The sequence below is a fragment of the Umbelopsis ramanniana genome (assembly GCF_025399195.1).
Source record: "Umbelopsis ramanniana AG unplaced genomic scaffold K450scaffold_28, whole genome shotgun sequence".
NCBI lineage: Eukaryota > Fungi > Mucoromycota > Umbelopsidomycetes > Umbelopsidales > Umbelopsidaceae > Umbelopsis > Umbelopsis ramanniana.
The window spans coordinates 89,083-104,546 of NW_026252114.1; the positions used below are offsets into that span (position 1 = coordinate 89,083).

The window sequence follows — 15,464 nt, forward strand, 5'->3', positions numbered from 1 at the left end:
GCCGCGTTAATATTTGTTGGGCCAAAACCCAAGCCTTGCTAACAATTCAGTGGCTTAGGCACAATTTTTTTTCTATGAGAAATGTTCATATTTTTTTTTTTTATTATTATTTCAAACGTTTCATTTTTTCATCTAAACGTTCTCGTAAGCTTCAAATTCGCCAAAGTAACCGCGACAGAGCTGTCTTATGGACTTTTCATAATTATTGGGTGAGTGATCTAGGAACATACTTCTAGAAAAGATTATTTCAGAAAACCGCTTTTGAACATTTTCGCATTTACGAAGTACAACGGTATGGGCGCGTTTGGATTGAGCGGTTCGCTTTTTGGTATACAACGTTTCCGATCGTCCGTCAGTGTGCTGTACAAGTTGGGGTATCGATTCAATGTGGTATATAGTTGAGGGAGGGTAAAGCTTTTCCGAATTCATATCGGCTCTCATTGTTTTGATAAGAGCCCAAAACCATTGTTCGTCGTCATCGGGTTGGTGCGTTTCTTCGGGTTGCTTGGCGGCTGATTCTGGTCCGTCTGCAGTGGATCCTTCAGTTCCATTCTTCTGGTACCGTCCGATGATTCGACTGATAATTTCGTCTGTGACATGACTTTCATCATAAAGACTGATAGCAACGTTCTTGAAATCCTTGAGTAATCCCAGACTGAGACTGGATACAATATCATACGAGTGGATAACGCTGGTGACCAGACCACGACCACAGTATTCGCTCAGTTCGATGGACATTACGCAAGGTGGTCCGAATGTATAACAATGAATGGGTCGTCCGGGAGGTAACCCTGACTCCAGATTGGTAACGAATGGGATTGTATCCTTTGCGGGAAAGCCTGAAAGTGCGCGACAATACAGTTCGCCTTCCATCTTGGCGAAATCATCTGTCTCTTGGCTCCAAAGTACACTTAAAAGGGAGGCTACTCCAGCACCTAAAGAATGACCACATAGGATCAAACCGTAGGTTGGCCATTGGTCTAGAGCATCGCAGATCACACGGTAAACTTTGCCTTTCTGTTTTGCTAGGAGTTGAGCAGCGCCAAGCATTCCTCCATGAGCCGTGAACCGACTTTCCTTTCCATCTGGACCAGTTTGTGGAAGAGTGAATTCTGAATATTCGCAAGTCAAGTCCGTCAGAATATCGCTTAGTCCAAGTGTTCCTCTACATGTGAGAACAACTGCTTCAGCGGCATGGTCAACCGTGACATAGTGAACAAGGGCGTTGATTTGAGGATTTTGAATGGATAGTAGTGAACTATCGGTATACGATGAGAGTAAAATGTCTTCGACGGGTACTGTGGTATGGTAAGAGAAAGCATGATGGTTCGGATGATGATGGTGCGATGCTGGTAAAATATGAGGCATGTCACCAATGCCAAGAATGCGCATGAATGACTCTCCATAGGCTGCCGAGGCATAACGCATAAATCTGGCAATGTTGGTGACCAGATGCGCTCGTGGGAAGTTATGGCGTATACTGACATCTGACAATGGTTGACTGTTTTGTCGACGTTTGCTTAACTGACCCTGAACAGGAGCAGATGGCATTCGTTTCAACATAGGAGAAGGTGGAGAAGAGGGTCCTGGGGAAGTTGTGAAGGTGGTGGTCGTTGTGGTTCTTGCAACGGATTGGATGGATGTCATGGAGGTGATTGAATTTGAACGTGGTCGCCTTCGTGATGATGTGGATAAAGTAGGAATGGGCGTAATACTATGAGCAGAGGAGATGCGCTTATGGCCACCACCAGATACTGGTGTCTTGGTTTGTTTTGCAGGAACTGGAGGAGGAGGAGTTGTTGAACGAGATCGAGCTTTTTTACTGCTGGGGACCAGATCACCCGATCCATGACCACCGTTTGGTTTTTGTTGGAAGATGTTGGTCATGGATTTGTTCTTGGCGACACCTTTGAGTTTGAATCGACTCCAGTTCTTCTTTTCCTTCTTTCGATCATCATCGTACAACTCATCATCCGAAGAATCCTGATGACCTTTTGGTGGAACAGTCGGTGCTTTGTGAGGACGTTCGTGATATTGAGCAGACGTTGATCTAGTTGTCGTCGATGTGCTTGTCATGGTGGTTGTTGGACCAACTCTCTGACTGGAAGGTGAAGAGCCGTCGAAAGGCTTACCGTTGAACGAAGACTCGTCAGCAATTTGTTTGTGAAGACTGGCTGCAGCATAACGCTCCTGACGCTCGATTTTCTTTTTGTTGAACTTTTTGGACATGGCAGAAAGCATAACACGAAAGCCTCGTGAAGTTTGCAGTTCTGATGTAGTAGATCCAGGGTCTGCGCTGGTGATGAGCTTTGATGATTTTGCGGCGTCGATTCTATCCGAAGCGTCCTCGGAATTCTGGCGATCCACTATAGCAACAAACGATTCCTGCGATTCATCTTCTGACTTCACAATGACATATTTTGCTGGAGCAGGCTCACTATTATCCTCTTGGCCCTGCCGATATGGATTTAAGGGTCGAAATGAGGTGGTTTTCGTCGTAAAAGTCTTAGTGGTGGTCGTAATCTCATAAACATCTGCGTCATATGTTGATGAAGTGGACGGACTTGAGTAGGCAGAATCAACAACCTTGTCTTTAGTACCTGCTGGTGGTGTCACCTTTAGCTCAGCAGAAGATTCGTCGTGGGCCAGGATGCCTTCTAGTTCATGTATGATATCTGGATGCTGCACCATAGGATTATCATCATTTTCGGAGTTGGCGGATCCCAACGAACGATTGCTGTCAGCCACCTGAACCGATGTGGACTCATCTTCTTCTTCTTCGATAACGAGTCCTTCCCAAACAACTGTCATTGGCATAACAGCCATCATTCTTTGATGTGTGACGTTTTGAAGAATTGCGAACGAAGTCAGCGCCCGTGTTAAGCCCGCTAAGATGGCAATCTTGCCATTTTTAGACAAAGTAAAGTCAGGATCTTGCAGTAGTTCTCGATGTACTAGCGATACGAGGGATGCTATGGCGCGAGACGTCTCGTTACTTCCGAAAATGCCGTCTAATATGCGTACTGATTCTTCCGCAGTCTAAAGTGATGAATATAGATTAGGAAATCGTTCAGGTGAGTGAAAATTTGTCATGGTATAACAAAGTATTTTTGTTTTTGACATTCTTTGACCATCGCTACTTACACGAAAGCCTGTTTTGATGGTTTGTGTGGTCAAGTGAAATCCTGTCATGGCAAAAAGCTCGGCAAGCGTGAAGGAATGATGGACAATATAAACGCCAAGGTTAGTGTATTTGTCTAACACCTGCAGAAAGCCACCCCTACGGTACGATGAAAAAAAAAGGGTTTAGCTATAGTACAGTCAGCGTGAAATCGATAAGAACAGATTCACTGACCTTGCTTCTTTGATCTCTTCCTCAGGATGTGTTGAAAACCGAATCATATGCAAACGTTTTGCTGTACTGAGGGCTGCAATCAGAGTTTGTCTAGACATGCCCAACGAGAAGGCTGTGCTGTATCTAGCTGATTCTAGTAGTGCCTCGATAAACAACGACGAACATCTGAGCGAAAGGCGAGCTGCGATGGAGACGGCTGTGATGAGACTTGCGACGTTCTCTGGGAGGAGTGTTGGCGAATTGATGAATGAAGAAGTATGATATGTTGCTAATTGTAGTGCCATGGTTTTTTTCTATTTGATACAGTGGTTGATTACAAGTCGCAAAAAAATGCGAGATAATAAGAGTGGTTGATTATCAAGCAAGTGTCGTATAGCTTGATGCGTTGTAAAACTGAGAATAAGAGGTTCTTTCCGTAGTGTTTGAATTCAACTTTAAGAAAAAAGAGTTGAGAAAGGAAAAAATAATTGGGGCGATCGCTTCGCGACTTTCTTTTTTTATTAAGGGCAAGTCCATTTGTCACATGCGCATGCTCTTTCCAACGAGAAGTCATTACCACCCCAAGTTGACGTCATCCTCCAACCAACAGGAAGGCTGGTAGACTTTTACTGTTGATTGATCACAGCACAAACACTGACAACGCGAAAATCACTTCACACTGCTCTTTCCTTCCATCTTGGTGTCGGGTTATCAAGTCGTACAAAGCGATCATACTGGTGCATGCGCGTGGATGGCAGGTACCTGGAAATTATCATATGCTTGAGATAGGATGAATGATACCCAAAGCGGGTTACCACGATGATTCCGCACTTTCATCATCACGGACCCTTTTCGCTTGACCACCAAGACAGTGTTTCTCCAAATGCTTTATCGACCGGCGCTGAGCGAGCTGAACTTTAATTTTGTAAGAATTTTGGTCCCACCGTAAATTGGAAAATCCGCTAGACAACACCTATGTAAGAGCAAACAACATGGAACACAACAACGTTGCTTCTATTGAAGTCAAAAATATAACGTTGTGTGCTCTAACCACATTTACAGATTTCAACATCCCACCAGTGGAGCCTTGATGGAAGAATGATGCCCGCTAGTACCGCAACAGGTATTTTCATTAGTGGCAATAGTCGTCGTGAAAATTTCTCTGCGGAAAGGTTACATGTACAGAAACCAAGAGAACTCATACAGACCATACTCTTCGCATCAAATTGAATAACCTGTTTGACTACGTGGTTAAGCAAGACAATGCGCGAAAGATGCTGTCGTTTTGACCAGATCAACATTAGGACAGCCCAACACTAATAAAATAAAATAACATAACGACGATAAGGGCAGATGTTTGCCGACAAGTGGTAGAAATTCAGGAACTTTGAGATAAGGCTTAGCTAACAGGATGTCATTTTCAACGCTTGACGGGCTATATTGACGAGCGACGGACAGCTTTAGTGTCATACATCAGAACTTACGGTGTGTCCCTGAAATTATCGATATCAAGACGTTGTTTACATAGATACCTCGTCACCATTGTCCAACGTTGCTTTCAACCTAGCCTTGAGCCTTGTTCGAGGGTGCCTAATCTCCGCCCAACCTGTCTGCGCGAAGAACAATTAACAGTAGTCTGCAATGGCCCTGCTAAGATGTAAAAAATCAAAATTGTATGTAGTCAAGGTTTATCAATGGGGCTATGGCATTGGGATATGGCAGCAGGAGGCAACCTTTGTCTAGTCTGTAAGGTTGGATACGCCGTTCAACGAAACACTCCGCATTAGTTACAGCTCACGTAACCCAGGATGCTGGTAAGGAGTACATTTATTTGCTGTAATGGCGAGCAATGGAATTTTATCCTGACGGTAAATTCCTTCCAGTGGTCTGCGTAATTTGTAGAAACTTCAAGGCTCGAACGGCGGCAAGAGCGTTATCAATGTGTAGGCAAACAAACCACGACAGTTTCTATTTCCCTTAGTAAAATAAGAACATTTTCATTCTCAAATAATTATTTTAAAATTTAAAAGACAGCCAGACGGTGTAGATCACTTTGTAACATCTCAACTGAAAAGAAGACGTTTTGAAGGAAATGAATAGATTGAAAGTAACATCGGTTGAGGTCATTGCAAAAACAGGACAATGTGATAATCAAACAGGGCTTGGAGATCCCAAGTGGTTTTGCTATTTTAGCACCCGCTTGGATCTGGGTTACACGAACCGAACATTGACTCTTTTCCATTTTTCTCAAAATTCTATTCCTTGATGAATCTCCTGTCCCTTTGATGTTGTTGTGTGTATTGGCGTTGCTTTCCTTCTTTTCCTCGTTTGCCGCTGCTGACAGCATGGTAAATCTGGCAACTGTCGACTGTACCTGGCCTTGCTCTTCGAAAGAGCAGGTATGTCAAGTTACTTCTACATCCATACAGTGCGCTCCCCCTAGTAATTCACAGTAAGTTCTCGCTTCACTCACTCCCTTTCTCACTTTCTTGTCCTCGTTTATTGATCATTTTACGACACTTAGATGGGTCATGCTCTCTGAAAGCACATCGCCAGTCTTTACGGGGGATACAGCAACACTTAACCAACCTTGCATATTTGCGCCACAGCCAAAATTGAATACCTTTACGTCCAATACAACCTATAGTAAAACTAGCAACACAACCAATATCATTTGGCAAGTACCCGATGGTATCCATCCTTTCGACGCGTTCCTTTCCAACTGTGACTCTAGCACCTACTGCTCTATGGACACTTCACAATGTGTAAATCGCATTGCCCGAGGAGGGAATTGCGAATCGACCAATCAATGTGCTGACTCTGTCCAATGTGTCTCTTACCGTTGCAATGGTGGTGAATCGACATGGCCATCTCAAGGAATTCCCACTTCTCATATCCTTGCTGGAACGCTAAGTGCAGTCTTCGCTGTTATAGCTGCCCTTATTGCCCTCATTATACTCCGGCGACGACAAAAACTTCATCAAAAGGCTGCCAGCTCGCAGAAGGGAATCGTACAAGACACCTTGGCTAGCTTTGAGCAATGCTTCGAATCAGACTCTCAACACACTACACCATCTATGCAGCAACGAAATCTTCAGATGCGCCTTCAACAAGAACACTCTGTAGGAGACAAAGGAGATATGTCATCCTCACCTCCACCTTATTCTCCTTAACAGCCCATGAAACACCACTGCAATTATATTTTGGACCTTTAATCAATCTTTTGTTTTTTTTTTTACCCCATCTTTTCTCCCAAATCAACATACACATTACCTCCCCTCCCCCCCCCCGACCTAGTCGTTGTAATATTCCCACACATCACTGTAAATAGTTATTGCAATTGCAGCGTTTCAGAATGAAGATCAAAGGCAGGACCACCTGAAAACTGAAGTGAGAATAATAATAAAAATAAAAAAACATGGCACAGAAACTACGATTTTTTCTAATGTGAGGCAGACCGATAATTAAGCATTGGCGAGTGAGGGCTCGGGTGCAGTAATTTTTTCTACTGCAAAAAAAAGATTATTTATGGGAAGCTTTCTGGCGTTTTGAAAACCATCTTGCCCTTCTTCTGAATTGTGTACAATGCGACTCATAATTCGACAAGATTACGACGAAGTGTCCTCTTATGTTGGTGTGTATTTCCCAGAGACATGTCCCAATTTATTGGTATTGCTCTCCTAACTTTTGACCTTTCTCTTTTTCCGCTGAACTGCCCTGGGGGTGAAAAAGCTCACTATATCCGCGAGCGGATCTTGCAGTTTGCTCCTACAAGGGACAGACCATTTGTTCTCGGACTCCCTACAGGCTCTTCTCCAATAGGCGTGTACCGAAAATTAGTAGAGTTCCATGAGGCAGGCGAAGTATCCTTCAAGCATGTGGTTACTTTCAACATGGATGAATATGTGGGCCTTCCGCGGTAAGCTACGCACAGAAATAACCTCAGGTGCTCTCCGCGGAACGTCTCCAAATTTAGTGTACTCATATTTTTCTGTTGTTTTAGTGATCACCCAGAGTCGTATCACACCTTTATGTCCACACAACTCTTTGACCACATTGATATACCTAAAGAAAATATTCATATGTTGGATGGAAATGCCCTAGATTTGGATGCCGAGTGCCGACGATACGAAGCCACCATTGCAAAATTTGGCGGAATTGAATTATTTCTCGGTGGCATTGGCCCAGACGGCCACATTGCCTTCAACGAACCAGCATCTTCTTTGACTTCAAGAACTCGAGTGAAAACCCTTGCTTATGAAACCATCATTGCCAATGCTCGATTTTTTGATGGCGATATTAGCAAGGTCCCAAAACTGGCGTTGACGGTTGGAGTAGCGTAAGTCCTAGGAATCTTTTTTGCACCATGCAATTTCCACCAAACTGTGCCACTAAACCCACACCTTTTCTCTAACCTATCAGGACTATTATGGATGCTCGCGAAGTCTGCATTATCATAACCGGTGCTCATAAAAGGTAGAGACATCGATTGGGATGGAAGGAAAATGCCTTATTCGTGAACATTTACCTAATTTGTCCCCTCCCCCACTTGTTTCACCCACAATAGTATTGCTCTCGCGAAATGCATTGAAGCAGGAGTCAATCATTTGTGGACGGTCTCAGCTATTCAGATGCACCCAAAAGGTCTTATTGTCTGTGACGAGGATTCAACATTGGAACTACGAGTAAAGGTGAGTTTTGACAAAAGTTTGTGTCACCGCGTGAGGTCACCAGTCATGCCTAACCATCGGGGAAGACGGTCAAATACTTCAAGTCCATCGAACATGTTCACCAGGCTTTGATCGGGAAGGAAAATTTGGGTTTACAGGGTGAAGTCTTATCAGAACAATCGAAAAGACGCAGACGAAGGTCTCATATCAGCGACGAAGGCTGGTCCGAAGGAGCTTGCACTACCGAGACTTACGATGAAGAAGGCTATCATAGTAGTAGCCCACCAAAACGTAGCCGTCAAAGAGAATGATGCCATGTCACTTTTTCGAACTTTTAGCGCAGGATACGCTTGATTCATCTGTTTATAATGTATTTTTTTTTTTTCGTTGTTATTTTGTCCTTTTCGTTGAGCCTTCGTATTTTATGGTAGTTGTATCTTGTGTGATTCAACTTCGCTATAGTATTTTAGCAGACCAGACTTTGCATGGTTGTTATAAGACCTGTAGAGGGAGAACTCCACGAGCTGTTTGTGCTACAATTTTCTTTTTAAACTTTTCTTTTACACGTCTAAAACCGTCAGAGTACCCCCATACATCTGTTACGACTTGATCCAGTGAATCTACGTGTGTTTGCTTTGTGGAGGTGGGAGTGGGTTGTATACTCGCTCAACCATCATTGAACATATCTATTTCTACAACATATACTAGCTGGAGACCAAATGATTTGCTCGAATGGCAATTTACCTTTTTTTGTCTCATTTTTTCTGCTGGTTTTCAATAATTGAAGGATCCCTTGCTTGAAAACAAAAATTTAACTGTCGCGGTCTGCACTGGAAAATTATCAGCTTCCTTCTTTATGCCTGACCTACAGCCTAGACAAAGAAAAAAAGCTGCTGCTAAAAAGCAACAGAACCAGCCGCCTGCTGAGCCAAAAACTCGAGCTGCCAAGGCTGCCGCTGCCGCTGCAGCTTCTTCTCCGAGGTGAATTGAACTGAATTTATACTATTGCCATGCTATTATGCAAACGCTAAAGCCTGCAATCGTCTTTTTTACCTAGTGCGAATTTGGCACAGGCACGTCAATTGGTGGAATCTCAAGCTTGGGCACCTTCATTTAAGAATGCTTTTCGGCTAATCTTTGCTGTACGATGTGCGGCCGCCTTGTACAGCATTCTAAGTGACTGCGATGAAGTCTTCAATTATTGGGAGCCTACTCACTGGCTGCAATATGGATTTGGGCTGCAGACATGGGAGTATTCTCCAGAATTTGCCATCCGTAGTTGGAGTTACGTCAGTTTCCACGCTATCCTTGGCTGGATTGGTAGCTGGTTTGCGAAGAGCAAGGTGAGCGACCCTGCGTATTGTCAAAGAAGGACTTTGTTTCGTCGACCTAATTGTTTACGCTATAGATTCAAGTATTTTATTTCATGAGAATTATGCTGGGTGCCATGTCAGCGTTTGCTGAAGCGAGATTCTACCGTACCGTGGTTGAGGAAATCAATGCCCACGTTGGTCGGTACTTACTTGTTGCCCTTATTGGAAGTGCTGGCATGTTCCATGCCTCTGTATGTAAGTGTCTAATTCAAACTGAACAGCGAGCTCAAAGTGTTATCTGTTGGTTGACCTTGTTATATCTAGCTTATTTGCCGTCCTCCTTTTCGATGGTTACCACCATGCTCGCATTTTCGTTCGTGTTGCAGCCCCCAACCTTCTTTACTCGAAACCGTACCTATGGAGCCACTTTTTTCTTTGGTCTCGGCGGATTGTTCGGATGGCCATTCTGTGCTATTCTCGGTGTTCCATTTGTAATTGAGGAGTTGCTTGTTTATGGAAGGGAAGTTATGGTCGATGAGAATGACAAGGTCGTGCAAATGGCTCGTTCACCTTATTGGAGGTTAAACAGAGCTTATCGTCTTGCTCAGGCAGTCGGGCTTTCCTTCTTTGCCATCGCGGTACGTAGTATTTCTTGTCAGTGGTTTTTTGTGAACGCAAGTTTTCTGATTAGCAATACGTGCATTAGATCCCTATCCTGGCAATTGACTATTACTTCTATGAAAAACTCGAGTTTGTGCCTCTCAACATTGTTCTTTACAATGTGTTTGGCGGACCCGACCGTGGCCCTAATATATTTGGTACTGAGCCATGGTCGTTCTATATTGTCAATGGCTTTTTGAATTTCAACATCATTTTCTTGTTGGCTCTTGGATCTGGCGTGTGTGTGGTAAGTCATGAATAAGGTGGACTGACCGGTGGAGACGACAACTAATTGAAAAGGACGCAGCTTATCACAATGTATGTGGATCGCAACCGTGTCAGCAACAACGCTACCCCAGGATTTGTGGATGCAGTTTCGCCGTACATACTGTTGGCTCTAAAACTTGTTCCTTTCTACATTTGGCTTGCCATATTTACTTTACAACCACACAAAGAGGAGCGTTTCTTGTTTGTAGCCTATCCTCTCATCTGCTTAAATGCATCCATAGCCTTATTTTTGGTGAGGGGATGGGTTCATCGCGTGACGGGCGTGTTTGGAGCCTCTATTTCCACTAGACTCTACACTGTCAAGTACACCACTGCAGCGTTTCTACTTATTTCCACCCTCCTCTCACTCTCTCGTATTTTGGCTTTGGTCAAGTACTACGGAGCTCCCAAGGAAGTCTATAGTGCACTATGGAATTATCAAGCTGATGCACGCACTCTTGACTTTGACTACTTGAATGAAAAGTACCGCTATGATTCTACTATCGGCGAAAAAACCCTCTGTGTAGGAAAGGAATGGTATCGTTTCCCCAGCAGCTACTTTTTACCCAATGATGTACGACTCGGAATTATCAAGAGCGACTTTGATGGACTTATGCCCAAGCCATTTGCGGAGGATCTAGAAGTTTTCGAGTACGAAGATACCAATTCCGGTAAAATGATTTCACAAAAGCTTCGTCAATTTAAGTTTGCTGGAGCAAGTGTCATCCAGCCAGGATTCAACGACCTCAACAAGGAAGACCCATCTGCCTATGTAAGTGGTTCTGCATTGTGTAAGGTTTGGCGTAAGTGAATGGTAATTGATCCTATTTTATGCAGACCGATATTTTTCAATGCGACTTCCTGGTGGATTCAGATTTCCCTCTGCGATACATTAATGGCAAAGCGCCTTCCAACTATGAACCCCGTTATATCCAGGACACTGACCATTGGAACGTGCTGAAATGTGTACGATTCCTAGATGCTGAGAATTCCGCCAAATTATCTCGAGCGTTCTGGATACCGGGAGTGAAGCGCCTTCAGTGGGGTGAATACTGTTTGTTGGAGAGGAAATAATCAGCATCAGCCAAACACATCCTGTGCATATTGAATAAAACAAGTCACAATAGAATTTTCTTTGGCATGTTCCTTTTTCTTTGATGGTGATGCTTTGTCGGCGTTGACTTCATTTTTGCGTCAGCTGACGCAAATCCTGGGCCTTTGTTATAAAAGCAAAATTTCTGTTAAGTGAAACGCCCCTACACTCTTGAAAACTTACTTTTCTATTACGCCCAAAAATCAAATATGACCTGCCCCTGTATGAAGGATAACCAGTGCACTTGCCAAGTCTCTGAGTGCAAGTGTGGAAAGGAATGTGTCTGCCAATGCAGCCAGAAGGATCAAGCCTCTACCCACAGCTCTAACTGTGCATGCAAAAGTACGTGATATTGAAGTTTGCTGTCAGATATTGTGTCCTATGACTAACTTGTTCTCATCGCTGTAGAGTCTGGCGCTGACTGTGGCTGTGGTAGTTCTTGCAAGTGTTAACTGGCATGTTTGACGCGTGGCTGCCAAGCCCATCAACACTGTCAAAAAGGAATATCAAATCAAACAAAAAACAAAGCAAAAAAAGGGACCAAGGTGTGAAATATGGAGGTTTAAGAAGTACTCAAAATCTTGTAAAAACTGTAAAAAAAAAAAAAAAATAGTCTTGTAGTTTAGGATAAGGTGAATAGGATAGGTAATTGATAGTGTTAGGTATACTGGAAGCAAGTAGTGCATGAAGTAAAATAAAATGCTATTTTGTAACAAAGCATGGTTGATGTTGAATTTTTTTTTTCTCTGGAAAACCCCAAATTGCCCGTAGCAGATGAGAAATTGGGTATCCCAAGCCAAAGCAGTATTGCCTCACAATGCGGTTCTTGTGACTCAAGACACCGGAAAGCGATGGCCATTTCATGAACGGCGAGTGATAGCGGATGTCTACTCTGATAAACATTCTCTTTTATTGACTGGATATTCAACTGATCCTGCCCCTTACAAGGATAAAAGGGTCATTTGAACCATTTCAGCTCCACTGGTAAAATCGAAGGCGCGTGCAACGGCAACAACTGGCTCTCAGCTGGAGGTAGCCACTCACATTCATAATTGAAGACAACTTTTATTTTGGCATAAATATTTGCAAAAGAAAGGTAACCTTCCTCATCCAACTAAAGTTTAATAGCAAGTTAACATTGACCATGTTGTAACCAGCTCTACTGTTATCCTGTTGCTGCATGGCCTATATATGCACGGTATCGACTGTAAATTACTTATTGCAGACATAAAAATAGTCTCCTTTCAGCATACTGGCACTATTGTGGAACTTCTGCACGAGCCTATTGCCTCCCACAATGATGGGCCTGTCAAACACATCATAAAGCGGAGTTGCGGACAAAATATAGGCATGGGCGAGTGACTTAAGGACGATATAGGAATGAGGCGGTTCGTATGCGAACAGACACATGTTCAGAGGATATTGGTCGGCAACTGTCAAAGAAGCTCTTCTGAGAAGAGAATAGAGGCTGCTCTGGAAGATTCCAATAAAGAAAAATATCAAGTGTGGAGGAGAAGCGAACAACAGGTGGGTCTCGACCAAAAAAAAAGTTTCGCGTGTGCTTCAAATTTGATAGCTTGTGTCTGTTCTTTTATTTTTCTTGCTCAATACATTTCATCTATACCAACACCCATTTACCAACGTCCAAAATGAACTTTATGAGCTTTAGGTATGCAACCGTTCGAAACCTCAATCTTTGCGAACAACCTCTTCTCCATCTTGAAAAAGAAGCTATGATGCTTCCATTTTACAATCCCCTCTAAGACAAATCAAGCTAAATCCCATCTACATTATAGCTTAGGTGGCAAGAAGAAGGCCCCAAAAAGCAAACCAACGACTAGCGGTCCAAACAACAAGCCATTGTTCCTATGCAACCCGTTTGTTAGTAATATGCTAGTGAAAGGAAGCTTCAAGACGATCGTAGAACTACCAAAATATGTCGACGCTAATGAATGGCTAGCCTTCAACAGTAAGCAAACACACCAACTCAGCCATGGTTGTTCAGCGTGTATTAACGTCATTTGATTCTTTTTGCAGCGTTTGAATTTTTCACCTATATCAACCTCTTTTATGGATCTATTGCAGACTTTTGTACAATACAGTCATGTCCCAGCATGTCAGGAGGCCCAGGGTAAGTGTGGGATGAGTTTCAATTCAGAGCTGGCTGTAGTTCAACTGAAGCTTTTTGCCTGTTAGCATTGAATATACGTGGACAGACGCACAATCAAAGAAAATGAAGTTGCCAGCGTCACAATATGTCGATTTTATGGCAACAAGTATACAAAATACTCTTAATGACGAGACATTATTCCCCACCAAAGCCGGTAAGGGTTTTTCGGTTAGAGTTTCAGCTTTTTCAGGACAAAAAGCCCATATTAATTGCATTCCCATTGGGGTAATTACAGGCCGTGATTTTCCACGAGAACTGCCCATAGTTGTGCGAAAGATCTATTCACAGCTCTTCCGAGTATTCGCACATATCTACTACCATCATTATGAGAAGGTCTTGTCACTGCATGAGGAAGGACACTTCAATTCACTGTTCGCGCATTTCATTTCCTTCGCAAAAGAATTTGATCTATTGGATAAGAAGGAAACTGCACCATTGCAAGAGCTCATTGATGTTATGGAAAGGAATGGCGTTATAGCTGCTTAGGTTTAGACCTCCAAATCACGAAATACAGGCACAACTACATACACTTTTTTATTCACCCATATAAAATCAAAAACCTCCCAACCAACTACCCAGCCTGATTCGATCAAACCGATCTAAAATATCAAAAACACCGTGTATGTTGTTTCTACGTTAACTGTGGCTTCACCGCGATACAAATTACATCGATGAAGAGTATGCAACATTTGTGAATATGACCCAGTTTTGCTATAAAGTTTTGCGGGATAATGCCATTCAATAACAGCCTATGACAAATCTACCACTAACGAAAAGCAGAGGTTGGGATTCACCTTTGGTTATTTGCTTTTTGCCTCATCTTCAACGCATGGAAAATAAATAGGGCGTAATGTTCACGTAAGACATGTAAAAACTCTTGGCCGCTTGATCGTGGGTACTGGCTTCCGGCCTTTAACACCTTAGAAATTCATTGACTGGTAACTTATGTCAAATACACATCACTTCAAGCGACAGCTTTCTCTATTATATTATTCTTCAATGTTCATCTTGTTGTTTTCCCTGCGTCGTTATGACATTTTGTTTTCATTTTTTAAGACTTTTGAGTTTTTGCAACAAAGCACTGCCTCCCCAGAAAAGGAAATCGCTGCTCCTACTTTGCCGTTCGTTCTTTTTTTTTTTTTTATTCTCAACTTTCTTGCTTGAAACTCTCAGCTCTTCCAGATCACATTCCTCACTTCCATAATGTTTCGCCAAATTGGAACCCCCAGTGAGCGCGATCTTGAAGACATTATGGGTGAAGAATACATTAAGGAATGGGATCTAGATAAAGTGACTCTATGGCTAGAAGAGCATGGTTGGGGTCACATTGCTCCAAGGTTCAGAGGTAAACTCCGAGTGTAGTGCACATACCACCTTTTTCGTTTGTACTCCACTAAGCTCCTATGTTCGATACCCTGCAGACGCCAATATATACGGAAAGAAGTTTTTTCAAATCACTTTAAGCGATCTCGTAGAAACTCTACCACGTCCGATTACAACCTATGCCGATAGACGTCGTTTACTGAATGAGATTAGAGCTATCGGAAGACCTGCCGATATTGGACCAAAGCAGCGAATACGAGATCCTGTGAGTCATTGTTTCTCTATTTTGTATTGCAACCATTGTGTTAGACTAAACAGTTTCCAATATGTTGATCAGAATATTCACATTGATACCAATTTGCCGTTGATGATATCACCTGCAACTAATAGTTCGAGCTCCGGAAGCCCAAGTCCTGTGAGAGCACATACTCCATTATCTGCTCACCTTTCTGATACGTCTCCCATCACCCCATCTTCTCTATCTCGTACTTTAAATCAAGCGCACCTTGATTCTCACTATGAAGACCATGTTTCATCGCCAGAATCACCTGTATCCAAGTCATCGAAATTCCGTGGCTCTCCATCCAGTCACAGCGGCTGGTCTATGTTTTCCAAATTCAAAAGCTCTCATCAG

General features: G+C 43.0%; 7 protein-coding genes across 7 annotated transcripts; 6 read left to right on the forward strand and 1 right to left on the reverse strand.

The window, feature by feature from the left end:
- Positions 1 to 72: 72 nt before the first annotated feature.
- On the reverse strand, positions 73 to 3,801 carry K450DRAFT_280708 (uncharacterized protein). Its single transcript, XM_051593366.1, has 3 exons — positions 3,356 to 3,801; positions 3,145 to 3,280; positions 73 to 3,039 (listed from the first exon to the last, which is right to left on the reverse strand). Exons 1-3 carry the CDS (start codon positions 3,637 to 3,639, stop codon positions 133 to 135), a joined length of 3,327 nt encoding a protein of 1,108 aa, XP_051444540.1. The 5' UTR covers positions 3,640 to 3,801; the 3' UTR covers positions 73 to 132.
- Positions 3,802 to 5,582: 1,781 nt separating this feature from the next.
- Positions 5,583 to 6,778, forward strand: K450DRAFT_280709 (uncharacterized protein). The gene is made up of 2 exons (XM_051593367.1): positions 5,583 to 5,786; positions 5,859 to 6,778. The coding sequence occupies exons 1-2, from the start codon at positions 5,620 to 5,622 to the stop codon at positions 6,505 to 6,507; spliced, it is 816 nt and encodes a 271-aa protein (XP_051444541.1). The 5' UTR covers positions 5,583 to 5,619; the 3' UTR covers positions 6,508 to 6,778.
- Positions 6,779 to 6,887: 109 nt separating this feature from the next.
- K450DRAFT_241470 (uncharacterized protein) lies at positions 6,888 to 8,594 on the forward strand. Its single transcript, XM_051589095.1, has 6 exons — positions 6,888 to 6,968; positions 7,067 to 7,253; positions 7,338 to 7,673; positions 7,757 to 7,810; positions 7,902 to 8,025; positions 8,091 to 8,594. Exons 1-6 carry the CDS (start codon positions 6,920 to 6,922, stop codon positions 8,313 to 8,315), a joined length of 975 nt encoding a protein of 324 aa, XP_051444542.1. The 5' UTR covers positions 6,888 to 6,919; the 3' UTR covers positions 8,316 to 8,594.
- Positions 8,595 to 8,860: 266 nt separating this feature from the next.
- K450DRAFT_271849 (uncharacterized protein) lies at positions 8,861 to 11,318 on the forward strand (the record flags this gene model as incomplete). The annotated part of the gene is made up of 7 exons (XM_051593026.1): positions 8,861 to 8,985; positions 9,062 to 9,347; positions 9,413 to 9,572; positions 9,642 to 9,955; positions 10,024 to 10,224; positions 10,285 to 11,016; positions 11,082 to 11,318. The coding sequence occupies 7 exons, from the start codon at positions 8,861 to 8,863 to the stop codon at positions 11,316 to 11,318; spliced, it is 2,055 nt and encodes a 684-aa protein (XP_051444543.1).
- A 115-nt stretch (positions 11,319 to 11,433) lies between these two features.
- On the forward strand, positions 11,434 to 12,057 carry K450DRAFT_241475 (uncharacterized protein). The gene is made up of 2 exons (XM_051589096.1): positions 11,434 to 11,679; positions 11,746 to 12,057. The coding sequence occupies exons 1-2, from the start codon at positions 11,547 to 11,549 to the stop codon at positions 11,787 to 11,789; spliced, it is 177 nt and encodes a 58-aa protein (XP_051444544.1). The 5' UTR covers positions 11,434 to 11,546; the 3' UTR covers positions 11,790 to 12,057.
- Positions 11,527 to 12,057, forward strand: K450DRAFT_241476 (uncharacterized protein). The gene is made up of 2 exons (XM_051589097.1): positions 11,527 to 11,679; positions 11,748 to 12,057. Exon 2 carries the CDS (start codon positions 11,795 to 11,797, stop codon positions 11,948 to 11,950), a length of 156 nt encoding a protein of 51 aa, XP_051444545.1. The 5' UTR covers positions 11,527 to 11,679; positions 11,748 to 11,794; the 3' UTR covers positions 11,951 to 12,057.
- Positions 12,058 to 12,922: 865 nt separating this feature from the next.
- K450DRAFT_210029 (uncharacterized protein) lies at positions 12,923 to 14,376 on the forward strand. The gene is made up of 5 exons (XM_051584780.1): positions 12,923 to 13,006; positions 13,134 to 13,306; positions 13,375 to 13,468; positions 13,534 to 13,661; positions 13,743 to 14,376. The coding sequence occupies exons 1-5, from the start codon at positions 12,987 to 12,989 to the stop codon at positions 13,991 to 13,993; spliced, it is 666 nt and encodes a 221-aa protein (XP_051444546.1). The 5' UTR covers positions 12,923 to 12,986; the 3' UTR covers positions 13,994 to 14,376.
- The last annotated feature ends 1,088 nt before the right edge of the window (positions 14,377 to 15,464 follow it).